At 44.1% G+C, this 19,391-nt stretch overlaps 2 protein-coding genes across 3 annotated transcripts in view; one reads left to right on the forward strand and one right to left on the reverse strand.

Annotated features, from left to right (window-relative positions):
- Positions 1–19,391, forward strand: part of NMNAT1 (nicotinamide nucleotide adenylyltransferase 1) — a 114,356-nt gene that overhangs the window by 42,241 nt on the left and 52,724 nt on the right. The window lies entirely within an intron of this gene.
- Positions 1–19,391, reverse strand: part of LZIC (leucine zipper and CTNNBIP1 domain containing) — a 33,239-nt gene that overhangs the window by 5,601 nt on the left and 8,247 nt on the right. The window contains exons 1-5 of one of the 2 annotated variants that reach the window (XM_038746747.1): positions 13,699–13,722; positions 12,622–12,728; positions 11,449–11,584; positions 6,399–6,497; positions 4,089–4,184 (exon numbers count right to left, since the gene is read on the reverse strand). In XM_038746747.1, coding sequence (XP_038602675.1) covers positions 4,089–4,184; positions 6,399–6,497; positions 11,449–11,584; positions 12,622–12,728; positions 13,699–13,722 — 462 coding nt within the window. Of the gene's footprint in view, positions 1–4,088; positions 4,185–6,398; positions 6,498–11,448; positions 11,585–12,621; positions 12,729–13,698; positions 13,723–19,391 lie in introns of those variants that run through there. The other variant, XM_038746748.1, reaches the window with a different exon arrangement.

Genomic DNA, 19,391 nt, shown 5'->3' on the forward strand with positions numbered 1-19,391 from the left:
AATCAATCAATCGTATTTATTGAGCGCTTATTGTGTGCAGAGCACTGTACTAAGCGCTTGGGAAGTCCAAGTTGGCAACACATGGAGACGGTCCCTACCCAACAGTGGGCTCACAGTCTAGAAGAATACATAAATCGAGTAATAAATCCGTACAAACATATATACATATATACAGGTGCTGTGGGGAAGGGAAGGAGGTAAGGCGATTGAATGAAAGAATGAATGACTGAAAAAAGTCATCGCAAGGCAGGGTGTCAGAAAAAACGACTGAGGCACCCGCGGGGTATTTTGAATACTTCAAGTGAGCTGTTTCGTTAATGGCAGGAATTGGAAGTGAACTGAGCCAAGAAAAACACTGAGGGACTCTTCTAAGGATGATCTGTCAGCACAGCTTTATCACATATCAATCAATCAATCAATCGTATTTATTGAGCGTTTACTGTGTGCAGAGCACTGTACTAAGCGCTTGGGAAGTACAAGTCGGCAACACATAGAGACAGTCCCTACCCAACAGCGGGCTCACAGTCTAGAAGGGGGAGACAGAGAACAAAACCAAACATACTAACAAAATAAAATAAATAGAATAGATACGTACAAGTAAGATAAATAGAGTAATAAATATGTACAAACATATATACAGGTGCTGTGGGGAAGGGAAGAAGGTACGATGGGGGATGGAGGGGGGATGAGGGGAGTGTGGTAGGTTTTTTTGGTAAAGTTTGCTTCAGGCAAATTTGATGTAAAAATGAAATTTTCTTAATGATCATTAAAAAAAATCCACTTAGTCTCTGCAAACCCATCCACTCATTTTCTATGATGTCTAAATTCCAACACATTTAAAAAGGAACTGAACACGCTGAAAAAGCTTACCAGCAAATAAGCACTACACAACTGGCTTGGATAAGTCAACAGAATTTCACTAACTGAAAACTGAAATTGAAAACTGCTGGTTCCTCCTTAACTGTAAATTTTCAGATGCTATCTAGCAATCAATCATTCATTCATGAATCAATGGTATTTACTGAGCACATACTGTGTGCAGAGCACTGTAATAATGGCTTGGGACAGTACCAAACAACAGCATTGGAAGACGCATTCCCTTCCCACAAGGAGTTTACAGTCTAGAGGGAGGATAGACAGAATAAATTACGGATATGTATATAAGTCAGTCAGTCGTATTTATTGAGTGCTTATGGTGTGCAGAGCACTGTACTAAGCGCTTGGGAGAGCACAATACAACGATATAACAGCCAGCTCCACAGCACTTACATACATTCATTCATTCAATCGTATTTATTGAGCGCTTACTGTGTGCAGAGCACTGTACTAAGCGCTTGGGACGTACAAGTTGGCAACATATAGAGATGGTCCCTACCCAACAGCGGGCTCACATACATAAGAGAAGCATCATGGCTTAGCGGATAGATCAGGGGCCTGGGAGTAAGAAGGTCCTGAGTTCTAATCCTGTCTCCACCACATGTCTGTAGAGTGACCTTGGGCAAGCTATTTCTCTGGGCCTCATCTGTAAAAGGGGGATGAAGAGTGTGAGCCCCATGTGGGACAAGGATCGGGTCCAACCTGGTTCACTTGTATCTACCCTAGTGCTTAGAACAGTGCTTGGCACATAGTAAGCCCTTAACGAGAACCATAATTATTATTAGATCGGTAATTTATTTATTTATAATTAATGTCCGTCTCCCCTGCACCAGGCTGTAAACTCACTGTGGGCAGGAAATATGCCTGTTAATTGTTGTGCTGTACTTTCTCAAGCGCTTGGTACAGTACTCTGCACACAGTAAGTGCTCAATAAGTATGATTGATTGTTTGATTAATTGAATGAATGAACAATATAACAGATAAATTCCCTGCCCACAACAAGTGATGGGGGGCTGAAGGTGGGGGAAGTCAGGGAAGATCTCTGGGAGAAGTTACGATTTCCGTAGGGCTTTGAAGGTGGGGTGAGGAAAGGAAAGGAAGGCTGAATAATCGTAATCAGTCGATCGTATTTATTGAGCGCTTACTGTGTGCAGAGCACTGGACTAAGCGCTTGGGAAGTACAAGCTGGCAACATAGAGAGACGGTCCCTACCCAACAGTGGGCTCACAGTCTAGAGTTCAACTACTTAGGTGCCCAACCATTCCATAGTTGGCAAGATGACAGGCTTTTTCGTGCCGCCCGTTGTTGAAATAAAAGCAGAGATCCCAAGGGGCCCGGAACCCCCCAAACTGGGCGGTCTAGGGCCCATGGGGACGCCCACCATGGGCCAGCCTTTCTCTGACAAACCCAAGACACACGTTCCTCTCCTCTGCAGGACACTTTAGAACTACCTCTTGCAATCCAGGGGCTGTGACCGTTTACAAACAACGGCGGTTGCCTGGGGCGTCACCCCGATTTTCTTCCTTTCTACCCCCCTCCCTTGGCCCCGCAGCACTTGTGAACATATCTTTCATTTCTTTATTTATATAATAATGGTGGTATTTGTTAAACCTTTACTACGTGGGAAGCACTGTTCTAAGCGCTGGGGGGGATACAAGGTGATCAGGTTGTCCACGTGGGGCTCCCAGTTTTAATCCCCATTTTACAGATGAGGTAACTGAGGCTCAAAGAAGGTAGGTGACTTGCCCAAGGTCACACAGCTGACAAGTGGCAGGGCCGGGATTCGAACCCATGACCTCTGACTCTCAAGCCCGTGCTCTTTCCAGCACTTAGAACAGTGCTTTGCACATAGTAAGCACTTAATAAATGCCATCATTCCCGCTGCCCATCCGCCAAGCTAGCTCTCTTCCTCCCTTCAAGGCCCTACTGAGAGCTCACCTCCTCCAGGAGGCCTTCCCACATTGAGCCCCTTCCTTCCTCTCCCCCTCGTCCCCCTCTCCATCCCCCCCATCTTACCTCCTTCCCTTCCCCACAGCCCCTGTATATATGTATATATGTTTGTACATATTTATTACTCTATTTATCTTACTTGTACATATCTATTCTATTTTATTTTGTTAGTATGTTTGGTTTTGTTCTCTGTCTCCCCTTTTTAGACTGTGAGCCCACTGTTGGGTAGGGACTGTCTCTATATGTTGCCAATTTGTACTTCCCAAGCGCTTAGTACAGTGCTCTGCACATAGTAAGTGCTCAATAAATACGATTGATGATGATGATCATTATTATTATTATTTCCACTGAGCCACGCGGCTTCTATATCAATGGTAGGTCTCCGTTATATCAATGTCGGTCTCCCCCTCTAGACTGTAAGCTCCTTGTGGGCAGGGGATGTGTCTACCAACTCTATTATATTGCCACGTTGTACTCTCCCAAATGCTTCTTAGGACAGTGCTTTGCACACAGTAAGTGCTCAATAAATACCATTAATTGACTGATTGAATGATAAGGAACCTGAAGACTGACTCCCTCAGGCAACAGTGGTAGGTCTTGTTTCAGCAGTCATTTTATTGTAATTTATTGTTTTCCCCATTTCATTCTTACTGTATTATGGCCTTGTTTACCCCTGCTTCGATGGGGCTCATGCTTCATCTGATCATCTTCCCCCTCGTCCCCCTCTCCATCCCCCCCGTCTTACCTCCTTCCCTTCCCCACAGCACCTGTATATATGTATATATGTTTGTACATATCAGCGCTTAGAACAGTGCTTTGAACATAGTAAGCACTTAATAAATGCCATCATTATTATTATTATTACTCTATTTATTTATTTTACTTGTACATATCTATTCTATTTATTTTATTTTCTTAATATGTTTGGTTTTGTTCTCTGTCTCCCCCTTCTAGACTGTGAGCCCACTGTTGGGTAGGGACTGTCTCTATATGTTGCCAACTTGTACTTCCCAAGCGCGTAGTACAGTGCTCTGCACACAGTAAGCGCTCAATAAATACGATTGATTGATTGATTGATTGATCTTGAACCTCTAGCGCTTAGCACAAGGCTTGGCCTGTGGTAAGTGTTTAATAAATACCATAACTAACTGGGACCTAAGCTTAACCAATATTTGTTCCACATCACAAGAGCTTGCTATAGCATAATCCATCTTCCCTTCTGCTTCATGTGAAATATGATAAATCCGAGGCTGATACTGTACCTTCTCTCCAAGTTTTCTTAGAGCTGTCAGAATCTCCACCTTCTGCTGTGTATACAGGGTTTTTTCCAGTTTTCCTACCATTAGGTCTCTGTCCATCTATAAGGGATGAATGCCAAGAACGAGTCATTCGGCTAGCAGCCTACGAAGGCAAAATTTTAGAGTACCGTTCCCAGATTTTCCGACTAAGTTGCTTTTTAAAATCTTTCTGAGTGAATTTAGTGGTCATGAAAGACACAGATTGACAGGCTGGACAAGGAGCAGGCACAGTGCAAGATTCCACGAGCGTTTCTGTTAAAGGTAGAAGCAGAAGTATTTCTGTAGAAGCGGCATGACCTAGTGGAAAGAGCATGGGCCCGGGAGTCAGAGGACCTGAGTTCTAATGCTCGGTCTGCTACCTGTCTGCTGTGTGACCTCGGGCAAGTCACTTCATTTCTCTGGGCCTCACTCACCTCGTTTGTAAAACGGGGACTAAAACTGTGAGTCCCATGTGGGGCATGGACCGTGTCCAACCTGATTACCTTGTATCTACCCCAACGCTTAGTACAGTGCCTGGCACATGGTTAGTACTTAACAAATACCGTTTTTTAAAAAATAAGGTTCAATCCTGACTCCTACCCACTATTTTTTTCTGACTTCTGCTAACTGGGAATGAATAGCACGGTTGTTTTTGATGAAGGAAATTATCCTCTAGATACAAGGTGGAACCAGTAGCCTTATCTCACTGGACTGGAAGGGACTGTAATGGTTTAAATCAAGGTATCTTGGTTAGGACTCCTGGAACTCATTTCAAGTATTTCTACTGATTGTACTTTCCTTTGATACAAACAAGTCAATCAATCAATCAATCAATCGTATTTATTGAATGCTTACTATGTGCAGAGCACTGTACTAAGCGCTTGGGAAGTACCAGTTGGCAACATATAGAGACAGTCTCTACCCAACAGTGGGCTCACAGTTTAAAAGGGGGAGACAGAGAACAAAAGCAAACATACTAAAAAAATAAAATAAATAGAATAGATATGTACAAGTAAAATAAATAAATAAATAGAGTAATAAATATGTACAAACATATATACATATATACAGGTGCTGTGGGGAAGGGAAGGAGGTAAGATGGGGGGGATGGAGAGGGGGACGAGGGGGAGAGGAGAGTCAACAGTTCAGTGATTTGGGTATCCATGTCTATAAGATAAACCGGTTACCACCTTAGGTTTTGTTAATTCACTTGTAAAGGTCTTTCATAGTCCTACATGAGAAATGTCATTTACACACAAAGTAATATTCCTACATGAGAAATGCCATTTGCACTTAAAGTAATACTATTATTGCATGCTGATTGGAAACTGAAGTGGAAGGCCGGGCTATGGGTGGACTCCACGTATCATAAATTTTAGTAAAGGTGAGTTTTATGACATGGTCGGAGTTGCTTGAATTCATTTTTCCCAATGATTGCTGTACTAAAGGTCACAGAGGAGAAAACAATACTATAACTCATCCAAAAATTACAGGTTGCACCTCTAAGGGCCAATTTAACAAAATACACCTAGTTCTCCTATAATTTTGAGGTTACATTCTTGCAGAGCTCTGTGGTAAGGAAGACTCACACTGTAATACTCATGGTATTGGAAGAGGTGCACATCGTTGTTGTTTTTTTCCCCAATACCTCATCGTACTGTATCTAAACAGCCGCGAGTGGTCAAAAGAGCATTTCCTAATTTTACCGTGGCATCCCATCCAAAATCATAGTGAAAATATTGCGTTCTTGGCAGGACTGAACGTATCAGATATAAAATTCAGAAAACCTGCTGAGTGACCTTGGGCGAGTCACTTCACTTCTCTATCCCTCGGTTACCTCATCTGGAAAATGGGGGTGAAGACTGTGAGTGGGCCCCATGTGGGACATGGACTCCGTCAACCTGATTATACATATTTATTACTCTATTTATTTATTTATTTATTTATTTTACTTGTACATTTCTATCCTATTTATTTCATTTTGTTGGTATGTTTGGTTTTGTTCTCTGTCTCCCCCTTTTAGACTGTGAGCCCACTGTTGGGTAGGGACTGTCTCTATGTGTTGCCAATTTGTACTTCCCAAGCGCTTAGTACAGTGCTCTGCGCATAGTAAGCGCTCAATAAATACGATTGATTGATTGATTGATTGATTTGTACCTACCTCGGCGCTTAGAACAGTGCCTGCACACACTAAGAGCTGAACAAATACCATGAATTCAAAACAATCAAAAAACCCCTTGGATTGGGAGAAGAAACGCATCAACAACGGCCCCGCGAATAAAAAGAAGCCTTTACCTCTGCCAACCTTGTTCGCAGCTGCCCGGGCTGTTTCTTTGCAAATAATCTGATGACTTCGGGAGTTTTAAAGGCCTGGCTGATTGCTGCTTGAATAGCCTAGGAGTACAAGAAAATGAAGGCTATTTAAATCACGTCAGAGAGCTACACAGACGGGCACATTACTGCAATTAGTAGGGAGCGCTTCACACAGTTCCAGACACCTAGTCCTTTGCCGTTTGTTCACTTGACAATGCTAAAAAATGACGCCCCTCATTGTGAATATTAATACCGTGATGCTCAAGTGATTCAAATATCCAACGTCCTTTGGGGAATTCGGACTGTCAGATATGACTGAAGCATCTGGAATGCCCATGCTGCGATGCCTGGTATACACACAGAGAGCACAACTTATCTTGCCAACTTGTCCTTCCCAAGCGCTTAGTACGGTGCTCTGCACACAGTAAGCGCTCAATAAATACGATCGATGATGATGATGATGATCCCCATTTTGCAGATGAGGGAACTGAGGCCCAGAGAAGCCAAGTGATTTACCCAAGGTCACTCATCAGACAAGCGTCAGAGCAGGGATGAGAACCCGGATTCTAATCCTGGCTTTAGGACAAGCGGTTCCAGATTTAAGAACCACTTCTTAAGAAAGTTCTCAAGAAGTTCTCAAGAAACTTCCGTGATTTGGGGCAAGTCATTGAACTTTTCTGCGTTTCCGTTTCCTCACCACCCGCTCTCCTTCCTATTTACACTGTAAGCCCCACATGGGACAGGGACTGTGTCTAACTTGTACCCACATGTTGCCAACTTGTACTTCCCAAGCGCTTAGTACAGTGCTCTGCACACAGTAAGCGCTCAATAAATATGATTGATTGAATGAATGAATGAAAAACCCGCTGTCTTCTGTGTCGCCCTGACTTGCTCCCTTTGTTCATCTCCCATCCCACACGTTGTCTGTCTCCCCCTTCTAGACTGTGAGCCCGTTCTTGGGTAGGGACCGTCTCTCTATGTTGCCAACTTGTACTTTCCAAGCGCTTAGTCCAGTGCTCTGCACACAGTAAGCGCTCAATAAATACGATTGATTGAATGAATGAATGAAATCCAAGCCCCTGAGCACTTATGTACATATCTTTTAGACTGTGAGCCCACTGTTGGGTAGGGACTGTCTCTATCTGTTGCCGACTTGTACTTCCCAAGTACTTAGTACAGTGCTCTGCACATAGTAAGCGCTCAATAAATACGATTGATTGATCTAAAATGTATTTATTAATATTTATGTCTGTCTCCCCCCCATCTAGACTGTACGCTCATTGTGGATAGGGAATGTGTCTGTTTATTGTTGTATTGTTCTCTCCCATGTGCAGCACTCCGCAGCGTGGCTTTGTGGAAAGAGTACAGGCTTGGGAGTCAGAGGTCGTGGGTTCTAATTCTGCCTCTGCCACTTAGCTGTGTGACTTTGGGCAAGTCACTTCACTTCTCTGTGCCTCAGCTACCTCATCTGTCAAATAGGGATGAAGACCATGAGCCCCATGTGGGACACCTGATTACCTTGTATCGACTCCAGCGCTTAGAACAGTGCTTGGCACATAGTAAGTGCTTAACAACCACCATCGTTATTATTATTACTCTGCACACAGTAAGCGCTCAATAAATACGAGTGAATGAATGAATGAATGGAAAATCACATTATAAACTTCTCAGAGGTAAGGATCGATCCTTATCCTCCATAGCTCCACTCCTCAAAAACCTCCAACGGTTCCTCAACCACCTCTTCATCAACAGAAATTCCTCCCCATCGGCTTTAAAGTCCTCAATCAGCCCGCCCCACTCCTAGGAGGAGCAGCGTGGCTCAGTGGAAAGAGCCCGGGCTTTGGAGTCAGAGGTCCTGGGTTCGAATCCCGACGCCACCACATCAATCAATCAATCAATCAATCGTATTTATTGAGCGCTTACTGTGTGCAGAGCACTGGACTAAGCGCTTGGGAAGTACAAGTTGGCAACATATAGAGGCGGCCCCTACCCAACAGTGGGCTCACAGTCTAAAAGGGGGAGACAGAGAACAAAACCAAACATACTAACAAAATAAAATAAATAGAATAGATATGTACAAGTAAAATAAATAGAGTAATAAATATGTACAAACATATATACATATGTACAAAATAAAATAAATAGAATAGATATGTACAAGTAAAATAGAGTAATAAATATGTACAAACATATATACATATGTACAGGTGCTGTGGGGAAGGGAAGGAGGTAAGATGGGGGGATGGAGAGGGGGGTGGGGGGGAGAGGAAGGAAGGGGCTCAGTCTGGGAAGGCCTCCTGGAGGAGGTGAGCTCTCAGTAGGGCAATCAATCATATTTATTGAGCGCTTACTGTGTGCAGAGCACTGTACTAAGTGCTTGGGAAGTACAAGTTGGCAACATATAGAGACAGTCCCTACCCACCAGTGGGCTCACAGTCTAGAAGTGAAATAAGTAAGACAAATTCTGAACCACATGTCTGCTGTGTGACCTTGGGCAAGTCGCTTAACTTCTCTGAGCCTCAGTTGCCTCATCTGTAAAATGGGGGTTAAGACTGTGAGCCCCACATGGGACAACCTGATCAGCTTGTAACCCCCCCAGCACTTAGAACAGTGCTCTGCACATAGTAAGCGCTTAAGAAATGCCATTATTATTATTATTATTATTATTATTACCTTACCTCGCTGATCTCCTACTACAAGCCAGCCTGCGCATTTGGCTCCTCTACCACCAACCTAATCTCTGCACTTCAATCTCTTCTATCCCACTGTCAACCCCTTGCCCACGTCCTCCCTCTGGCCTGGAACTCTCTCCCCCTTCCTATCCACGAATCTCCCCCTCTAGACTGTGAGCTCACTGTGGGCACGGAAAGTATCTACCAACTCTGTCGTACTGTACCCTCCCAAGCACTGCGTAAAGCGCTTTGCACATGGCAAGCACTCCATCAATATCACCGACTGATGGGCTGACAGTCCACCACTCTCCCTCCCTTTTTAAAAAAAAAAAATCCTCCTAAAATCACATCTCTTTAAGAGGTCTTTTTTTCATTTTTTAAAAATCATCCATATTTATTAATAATAATGTTATTTATTAAGTGCTTACTATGAGCCAAGCACTGCTCTCTGCACACAGTAAGCGCTCAATAAATACGATTGATTGATTCTACGTACAGGGGTAAATACAAGGTAATCAGGTCGTCCCACGCGGGGCTCACAGTCTTAATCCCCATTTTCCAGATGAGGTAACTGAGGCACAGAGAAGTGAAGTGACTTGCCCCAGGTCACACAGCAGACAAGTGGCGGAGCCGGGATTAGAACCCATGACCTCCTGGCTCCCAGTCTCTTGCTCTATCACTACTATGTGCAGAGCACTGTTCTCAGTGCTTGGGAGAGTACATTTATTAAGTGCCTATGGTGTGCCAGGCACTATACTAAGCAGTGGGGTAGATTGTTAGTATATTTTGTTAGTATGTTTGGTTTTGTTCTCTGTCTCCCCCTTTTAGACTGTGAGCCCACTGTTGGGTAGGGACTGTCTCTATATGTGGCCAATTTGTACTTCCCAAGCGCTTAGTACAGTGCTCTGCACATAGTAAGCGCTCAATAAATACGATTGATGATGATGAGATACAAACTAATCAGGTTGGACGCAGTCCAAGTTTCTTGACTAAGCCCTTTTATTTTGTTAGTATGTTTGGTTTTGTTCCCTGTCTCCCCCTTTTAGACTGTGAGCCCACTGTTGGGTAGGGACTGTCTCTATATGTTGCCAACTTGTACTTCCCAAGCGCTTAGTACAGTGCTCTGCACACAGTAAGCGCTCAATAAATACGATTGATTGATTGATTGATTTCTCCCACCAGCTCTCCCTTCACCATCAACTATATGTGGCTGTGAACCCTAAGCACCCTGATACTCACCCCAACCGCACAGCACTTAATAATAATAATAATAATGATGGCATTTATTAAGCACTTAAGAAGCAGCGTGGCTCAGTGGAAAGAGCCCGGGCTTTGGAGTCGGAGGTCGTGGGTTCGAATCCTGGCTCTGCCACATGTCTGCTGTGTGACCTTGGGCAAGTCACTTAACTTCTCTGAGCCTCAGTTACCTCATCTGTAAAATGAGGATTAAGACTGTGAGCCCCACGGGGGACAACTTGATCCCATTGTATCCCCCCCAGCGCTTAGAACAGTGCTTTGCACATAGTAAGCGCTTAACAAATGTCACCATTATTATTATTATTATTATGTGCAAAGCACTGTTCTAAGTGCTGGGGAGGTTACAAGGCGATCAGGTTATCCCACAGGGGCCTCACAGTCTTCATCCCCATTTTACAGATGAGGGAACTGAGGTCCAGAGAAGTGAAGTGACTGGCCCAAAGTCACACAGCTGACAATTGGCAGAGCCGGGATTTGAACCCATGACCTCTGACTCCAAAGCCCGTGCTCTTTCCACTGAGCCCATATCCTTATCCTTAAACTCTTCTATTTTCCTTACCCGTCATTAATCTGAATGACTGTCAGGTCCTTGTGGGCAGGGATCATGTCTCCCAACCCTATGTTATCTTCCTAAGCACTTAGCACAGTGCTGTGCAGCATGGCTCAGTGGAAAGAGCACGGGCTTTGGAGTCAGGGGTCGTGGGTTCGAATCCCGGCTGCGCCCCATGTCTGCTGTGTGACCTTGGGCAAGTCACTTAACTTCTCTGAGCCTCAGTTCCCTCATCTGTAAAATGGGGTTTGACTGTGAGCCCCACGTGGGACAACCTGATCACACTGTATCCCCCCCAGCGCTTAGAACAGTGCTTTGCACATAGTAAGTGCTTAACAAATGCCATTATTATTATTATTATTATAGCAAGCACTCAATACATCCCACTGACTGCCTGACCGAACAAGTCACTAACTCTGTTGTACTCTCCCGAGCATTTAGTTCAGTATTCTACACAGAGTAGGCACTCAATAGATACTACGATTTCCATTTTCCCACTCATACAATAAGCACTTATTTAGAAACACCTGCCCCAAATATGAACTGTGCTTACCAGCTGCATCCCACTGAGTTCATCTACCAGAGTCATGTCTCCAGACATGATTTTTTTCAGGGAATCGTTGAACTCATTTAGCTGTTCCAGCGTTTCTTTTTTGGTTTCTTCATATTCCTCTGCATCAAGTTCTTCTCTGAAGGGAATATAGCAAAGCACATAAACGCCCAGGAGTGATCTAAAGAAGACTAAATGTTACTGCAGCATTCCTACACTTTCTTACGTCTGATCCATTCAATCATATTTATTGAGCACTTGCTGCGCGCAGAGCACTGTACTAAGCGCTTGGAAAGTGGCTTGGTGGAAAGGGCACAGGCTTGGGAGTCAGAGGTCGTGGGTTCTAATCCTGGCTCCGCCACTTAGCAGCTGTGTGACTTTGGGGAAGTCACTTAACTTCTCTGTGCCTCAGTTACCTCATCCGTAAAATGGGGATGAAGACTGTGAGCTCCACATGGGACAACCTGATTACCTCGTTTCAACCCCAGCGTTCAGAACAGCGCTTAATTTAATTTAATTTAAAAATGGCATTTATTAAGCGCTTACTATGTGCAAAGCACTGTTCTAAGCACTGGGGAGGTTACAAGGTGATCAGGTGGTCCCATGTGGGGCTCACAGTCTTCATCCCCATTTTACAGGTGAGGTAACTGAGGCACAGAGAAGTGAAGTGACTTGCCCAAAGTCACACAGCTGACAGTTGGCAGAGCTGGGATTTGAACCCATGACCTCTGACTCCAAAGCCCGGGCTCTTTTCCACTGAGCCATGCTGCTTCTCGCATGGCTCATGCACATAGTAAGCACTTAACAAATATCATAATAATAATAATAATAATAATTATTATTATTATTATTATTATTACAATTTAGCAACAGAGACAATCCCCGCCCACAGCGGGCTCAATTACCAGCATAAATAGCATGGTGACTAATGGCAGAAACAGCATTTCCAGCACGTGTGGCACCTCTAGACTGTAAGCTCATCATGGGTAGGGAACGTGCCTGCCAACTCTGTTATATTGTCCTCTCTCAACCTCTTAGTACAGTGCTCTAAGTGTTCAATAAATGCCACCGATTGATTGAGCAGCTAGGGAGGGCACAGGTCGCCGTCAATGAACAAATTAAGAGATTTTAAACGATAGGCATTACAGAAATGAACCATCCTCTTGGCCCTTTCACCTGCATTCCTCAAGATCCTGAAGCTGCTGCATCAGTCTGTCCAACTGCTCTTCCAAGTTCTGTTTCAGTTTGCTGGTCTCGGTTTTTCCTCTAGAAGCCATTTTAATCTTTAGATAGAAAAAGAAACGCACCCAGGAATTAGACATAAAATGCGACAAAAGTCAGCCAAATAGCAAATGAACTGAAAGCAAATGGAGAAAATATATTAAAAAAAAAAGACTTCTGCACAGGACAGGGCCTTAGAACGTGAGAATTGAGAAAGAAGATATCACAACCCAGAAACTACAACTCAGCTATACTGTTCTTTGGTTTTCCTTTGTGGCTTCATCTTTCATATTACTTTGGAAGAGCTAACCGAGTAAGGGGGAATTAAACTTGGGGTTGCTAAAAGTCCCTTTCTACGCCAAAAGTGAAATTTGCCTTATAAAAGGAACAGGGTGGTGTACAGAGGGCTTGTGGCTAATTTCATATTTTCTTATACAATTACTGATTTAACATCATCATCATCATCATCAATCATATTTATTGAGCGCTTACTATGTGCAGAGCACTGTACTAAGCGCTTGGGAAGTACAAATTGGCAACATATAGAGACAGTCCCTACCCAACAGTGGGCTCACAGTCTAAAAGGGGGAGACAGAGAACAAAACAGATTCATGACATTTATTCTATGGCTTTAAATCAAAAGACTTCACTAAACATTTTCAGAATAGGGTACAATATATGAAAATCTATTTTTTGTATCCATTCCCTAACACTACAGCAGCTAGCACCTGATCCGACACAACAATGGGAACATATTAGGATCTTAGCTAAACGTTTAAATTGTTTTAACACAACGTTTCAACTGAAATTCTTATTGTGTGATTCCTGGAAATAAACTACCATGGAAATTCGAATTCTGAATTGATGAAAATACAAAAACAGAAAAAAAAAATGACACCTCTGAACAGGTCTGAAGCCCAGGAGACCAAAAACTTTTAAAATGGTTTAGAAAGCATCTGTAATAAATTCCAAGGAGGACACCTGAAGAAAACGAATTTATGTTGTAATGAATTCTTTGTGAGATTTACCCACAGGAAAATAATTCACGGGCACCATCTAGTTTTCAGTGACGGACCTGCAGCAATCACGGTAACAGTAAAATTGATTGTAGGGCAGGAAAGTTCAGTGCCTAATTCTCAATAACTCTGTTATTTGTTAAGCACTTACTCTATGCCAAGAACAGAACTGAATACTGAGGTAGATACAACATCATCAAATCAAATGCAATCGAAATTACTGGTTTTCCTTACCCTTTCCTGGCCCCCCCAACCTCAACCTGAACACAATCATCAAAATTTAGAGTGAAAAACTATAACTGACCTGAACTAAATAAAGGCTGGATTTATCTAGGCTCAGAAACTCATTTCTGAAGCCCTATAGTCTTATTTTCTGTATCTGAAGATATGTGTGTGTTGGGGGGGCAGGGGGTCATTTAAAAAAAACACTAAACATCCTCACTGTGCGTTAACCTGATTCTCAGGAATTAAGATCACTGTGGACAGGGGTTCTATAATAATAATAATAATAATAATAATAATAATGGCATTTGTTAAGCGCTTACTATGTGCAAAGCACTGTTCTAAGCGCTGGGGAGATACAAGGTGATCAGGTTGTCCCACGGGGGGCTCCCAGTCTTAATCCCCATTTGACAGATGAGGGAACTGAGGCCCAGAGAAGTGAAGCGACTTGCCCAAAGTCACACAGCTGACAAGTGGCGGAGCCGGGATTTGAACCCATGACCCCTGACTCCTGTATATATGTATATATGTTTGTACATATTTATTACTCTATTTATTTATTTATTTTACTTGTATATATCTAGTCTATTTATTTTATTTTGTTAGTATGTTTGGTTTTGTTCCCTGTCTCCCCCTTTTAGACTGTGAGCCCACTGTTGGGTAGGGACTGTCTCTATATGGTGCCAATTTGTACTTCCCAAGCGCTTAGTACAGTGCTCTGCACATAGTAAGCGCTCAATAAATATGATTGATGATGATGATGATGACTCCAAAGACCGTGCTCTTTCCACTGAGCCACGCTGCAACTCTGTTGTATAGTACTCTCTCAAGCGCTTAATACAGTGCTCTGCACACAGTACGCTCTCAATAAATACCATTGATTGATTTAATTCATCCAAGTGACAAGGTTGACAATTTGTCCTCTAACTCGGTTTCCCGCCCTTTCCTCTCCATCCCAGCTGCTACTACGTTGACCCGAGCATCCATTCATTCGATCCGTATTTATTAAGCGCTTACTGTACGCAGAGCACTGTACTAAGCGCTTGGGAAGTACAAATTGGCAACATATAGAGACAGTCCCTACCCAACAGTGGGCTCACAGTCTGTTTTTCCCCAGGTGTCTGCGTGGGAAACGTGAGTGTGGGGATGGAGGCAGGGAGGAGATTCACTCACTGTCAAGGGAATCGGGTGCCGTAGCAGCGGTGAGACACGGGGTTAAAAAAAAAAAACTAAACTAAAATATGTGACTCTCATTAGCAGTTTGTGGGTATGCCTCTTTCAGCTCCACAGCCCTTATGTACATAGGTACTTGTCCATATCTATTCTATTTATTTTATTTTGTTAGTCTGTTTGGTTCTGTTCTCTGTCTCCCCCTTTTAGACCGTGAGCCCACTGTTGGGTAGGGACTGTCTCTAGATGTTGCCAAGTTGGACTTCCCAAGCGCTTGGTCCAGTGCTCCGCACACGGTAAGCGCTCAATAAATACGATTGATTGATTGATTGATAAAGGGGGGAGACAGACAGCAAAACAAAGCAAGTAGACAGGTGCACAAAACAAGTCCTTATCGTAACCTGCCTCGATTCCCGATGCAGCCTTCTTGCTGATCTCCCCGCCTCTGGCTCTCCCCACTCTAGTCCACACATCACTCTGATGCCGGGCACATTTTCCTACAAAACCATTCAGTCCCCATTTCCCCATCCCTCAAGATCCTCCAGCCACCTCCGCGTCCCACGGAAACTCCTTACCGTTGGCTTTAAAGCTCTCAATCCCCTTGCCCTGCCTATTTTACATCGCTGATTTCCCACTTTTTTTTTTTAAAGCGCTTACTATGTGCAAAGCACTGTTCTAAGCGCTGGGAGGGGGATACGAGGTGATCAGGTTGCCCCACTTGGGACTCACAGTCTTCATCCCCATTTTACAGATGAGGGAACTGAGGCACAGAGGAGTTAAGTGGCTTGCCCAAGGTCACACAGCTGACATGTGGCGGGGTCAGGATTCGAACCCATGATCTCTGACTCCAAAGCCCGGGCTCTTTCCACTGTGCCACGCTGCTTCTCCCAACACACTCACTTCTCCCCTCTAACACCAACCTGCTCAGCGTACTCCAATATTGTCTGGGTGACCGCCGACCCGTCGCCCTGGTCCTGCCTCTGGTCAGGAACTCTGTCCCCTTCCATATTCAACAGACCATCACTCTCCCCATTTTCAATAATAATAATAATTATAATAATATAATAACAACAATAATAATAATAATGATGGCATTTATTAAGCGCTTACTATATGCAGAGCACTGTTCTAAGCACTGGGGAGGTGACAAGGGGATCAGGTTGTCCCACGGGGGGTTCACAGTCTTCATCCCCGTTTTACAGATGAGGTAACTGAGGCATAGATAACTGAAGTGACTTGCCCAAGGTCACACAGCAGACATGTGGTGGAGCTGGGATTCGAACCCCTAACCTCTGACTCCAAAGCCCGGGCTCTTTCCACTAAGCCAAAAGCCTTATTAACATTACATCTCCGCATTCTCTACATTGGAGAAGCGGCGTGGCTCAGTGGAAAGAGCACGGGCTTTGGAGTCAGAGGGCACAGGTTCGAATCCCGGGCTCCACCACATGTCTGCTGTGTGACCTTGGGCAAGTCACTTAACTTCTCTGAGCCTCAGTTCCCTCATCTGTAAAACGGGGATTAAGACTGTGAGCCCCACGTGGGACAACCTGATCACCTTGTATTCCCCCCCCAGCGCTTAGAACAGTGCTTTGCACATAGTAAGCGCTTAACAAATGCCATCATCCCTCCTCCCCCTCTCCATCCCCCCCCACTTACCTCCTTCCCTTCCCCACAGCACCTGTATATATGTTTGTACATATTTATTACTCTATTTATTTATTTTCCTTGTACATATCTATTCTATTTATTTTATTTTGTTAATATGTTTGGTTTTGTTCTCTGTCTCCCCCTTCTAGACTGTGAGCCCACTGTTGGGTAGGGACCGTCTCTACATGTTGCCAACTTGTACTTCCCAAGCGCTCAGTACAGTGCTCTGCACACAGCAAACACTCAATAAATACGATTGAATGAATGAATTTTGTTAATATGATTTGGTTTGTTCTGTCTCCCCCTTCTAGACCGTGAGCCCGCTGTTGGGTAGGCACCGTCTCTATATGTTGCCAACTTGGACTTCCCAAGCGCTTAGTACAGTGCTCTGCACACAGTAAGCGCTCAATAAATACGAATGAATGAATGAATCATCATCATCAATCGTATTTATTGAGCGCTTACTATATATATATGTTTATAGAGACAGTCCCTACCCAACAGTGGGCTCACAGTCTAAAAGGGGGAGGGAGAATGAATGAATGAATGCAATGAATGCAATGAATGAATGCATTGCTCTTTCACTTGGATTTGTACCCTTTATTCACGTTTTCCCTCAGCCCCACAGCTCTTATGTACTTACCCGTAATTTATTTTAATGTCTATCTCTCCCACACCAGACTGTAAGCTCCTTTTGGGCAGGGGACATGTCCACCCACTCTGGTATATTGAATCTCCCGGTCACTAAGCACAGTGCTCTGCACAGTTAATTGCTCACCAAATATGATTAATTATCTTTCTCCTCCACTTCCATATGCTAGATCTGTACATGAAATTATTGATTCCTAGAGCTGGAGGGGACTCGAGGGATTGTTTGGTTCTGACTCCTGCCTCGAGGTCTAAACCATCCAGAACGGTTGCCTTTTAAAAAAATAATTTTTCGAAGATCTCCAGAGGTGGCCTCTCAACTGCCTCTCTAAATTGGTCTGTATCTGTGGCTTCTTGAGCCCACTGTTGGGTAGGGACCGTCTCTCTATGTTGCCAACTTGTACTTCCCAAGCGCTTAGTCCAGTGCTCTGCACACAGTAAGCGCTCAATAAATACGACTGATTGATTGATTTGGGGTAGATAGCAAGCGATGGTACTTGTACGGTATATCTTCCTACGTGAGCCCCTTTTAGACTGTGAGCCCGCTGTTGGGTAGGGACTGTCTCTATATGTTGCCAATTTGTACTTCCCAAGCGCTTAGTACAGTGCTCTGCACATAGTGAGCGCTCAATAAATACGATTGATGATGAAGTATAAGAACTTTCCCGAGGCTTAATATTGGTCTCTTCCCAGGTGGTCAGAACTTTCAGCCCTACTGGAAGCTCACCTCCTCCAGGAGGCCTTCCCAGACTGAGCCCCCCTTTTCCTCCCCTCCCCATCGCCCCGACTCCCCCCCTCCCTCCCTCCCCGCCCCACCGCACTTGTGTATATATGTACATATTTATTATTCTATTTATTTTATGAGTGACGTGTAGTATATCTACAATCCTGTTTATTTATATCGATGCTGCTGATGCCTGTCCACTTGTTTCGTTTTGTTGTCTGTCTCCCCGCTTCTAGACTGCGAGCCCGTTGTTGGGTAGGGATTCAATCAATCGTATTTGATCAATACGACTGATCAAATTGAAGAATCAATCAATCGTATTTATTGAGCGCTTACTGTGTGCACAGCACTGGACTAAGCGCTTGGGAAGTACAAGTTGGCAACATATAGAGACGGTCCCTACCCAAGAGTGGGCTCACAGTTTAAAAGGGGGAGACAGAGAACAAAACCAAACATACTAATAAAATAAAATAAATAGAATAGATGTGTACAAGCAAAATAAATAAATAGGGTAATAAATATGTACAAACGTATATACATATATACAGGTGCTGTGGGGAAGGGAAGGAGGTAAGATAGAGGGATGGAGAGGGGGACGACGGGGAGAGGAAGGAAGGGGCTCAGTCTGGGAAGGCCTCCTGGAGGGATTGTCTCTATTTGTTGCCGAATTGTGCTTTCCAAGCACTTTGTACTGTGCTCTGCACCCAGTAAGCGCTCAGTAAATACGATTGAAGGAATAAATGAATGAACTTTCCCAGGGCTTACTATTAATCTCTTCCCAGAGCGGGTGGGGAGGAGGATCTGGATAGGCTTACTATTCCTAGGTGATCCATCTGTGATGGCTAAATGTGTTAAGTGTGTGGTCCTCTTTGAACACAATGGTGTGGTTGTTCAGTCGTAGGGGCAACATCACAGGGGAACAGTGTTATTGGTGGTGGCCATGCCCAGCGCACAACCCACCTGAGGAATTACACAGACACGGACGCTCTTAGTGGAAAGAACACACGACGGAGTCAGGAGATCCAGGTTTTAATTCTAGCTCTGCCACTTGCCTACTCTTTGAGACCATGGGCGAGTCATTTAACTTTTCTGTGCCTCAGTTTCTTTCAGCTGGAAAACGGGGATTCAGTAACCGTTCCCTCTCCCGCTTCGACTGCGAGCCCCACGTGGCACGGGGGCTGATCTACTTCCCAAGCGCTTAGTCCAGTGCTCTGCACACAGTCAGCGCTCAATAAATACGAATGATTGATTGATCTGATTGTATTATACGTACCCCGGCACGTGTTACGGTGTTGGGG

This window comes from Tachyglossus aculeatus, chromosome 5 (assembly GCF_015852505.1).
Source record: "Tachyglossus aculeatus isolate mTacAcu1 chromosome 5, mTacAcu1.pri, whole genome shotgun sequence".
In the NCBI taxonomy this organism is placed as follows: Eukaryota; Metazoa; Chordata; class Mammalia; order Monotremata; family Tachyglossidae; genus Tachyglossus; species Tachyglossus aculeatus.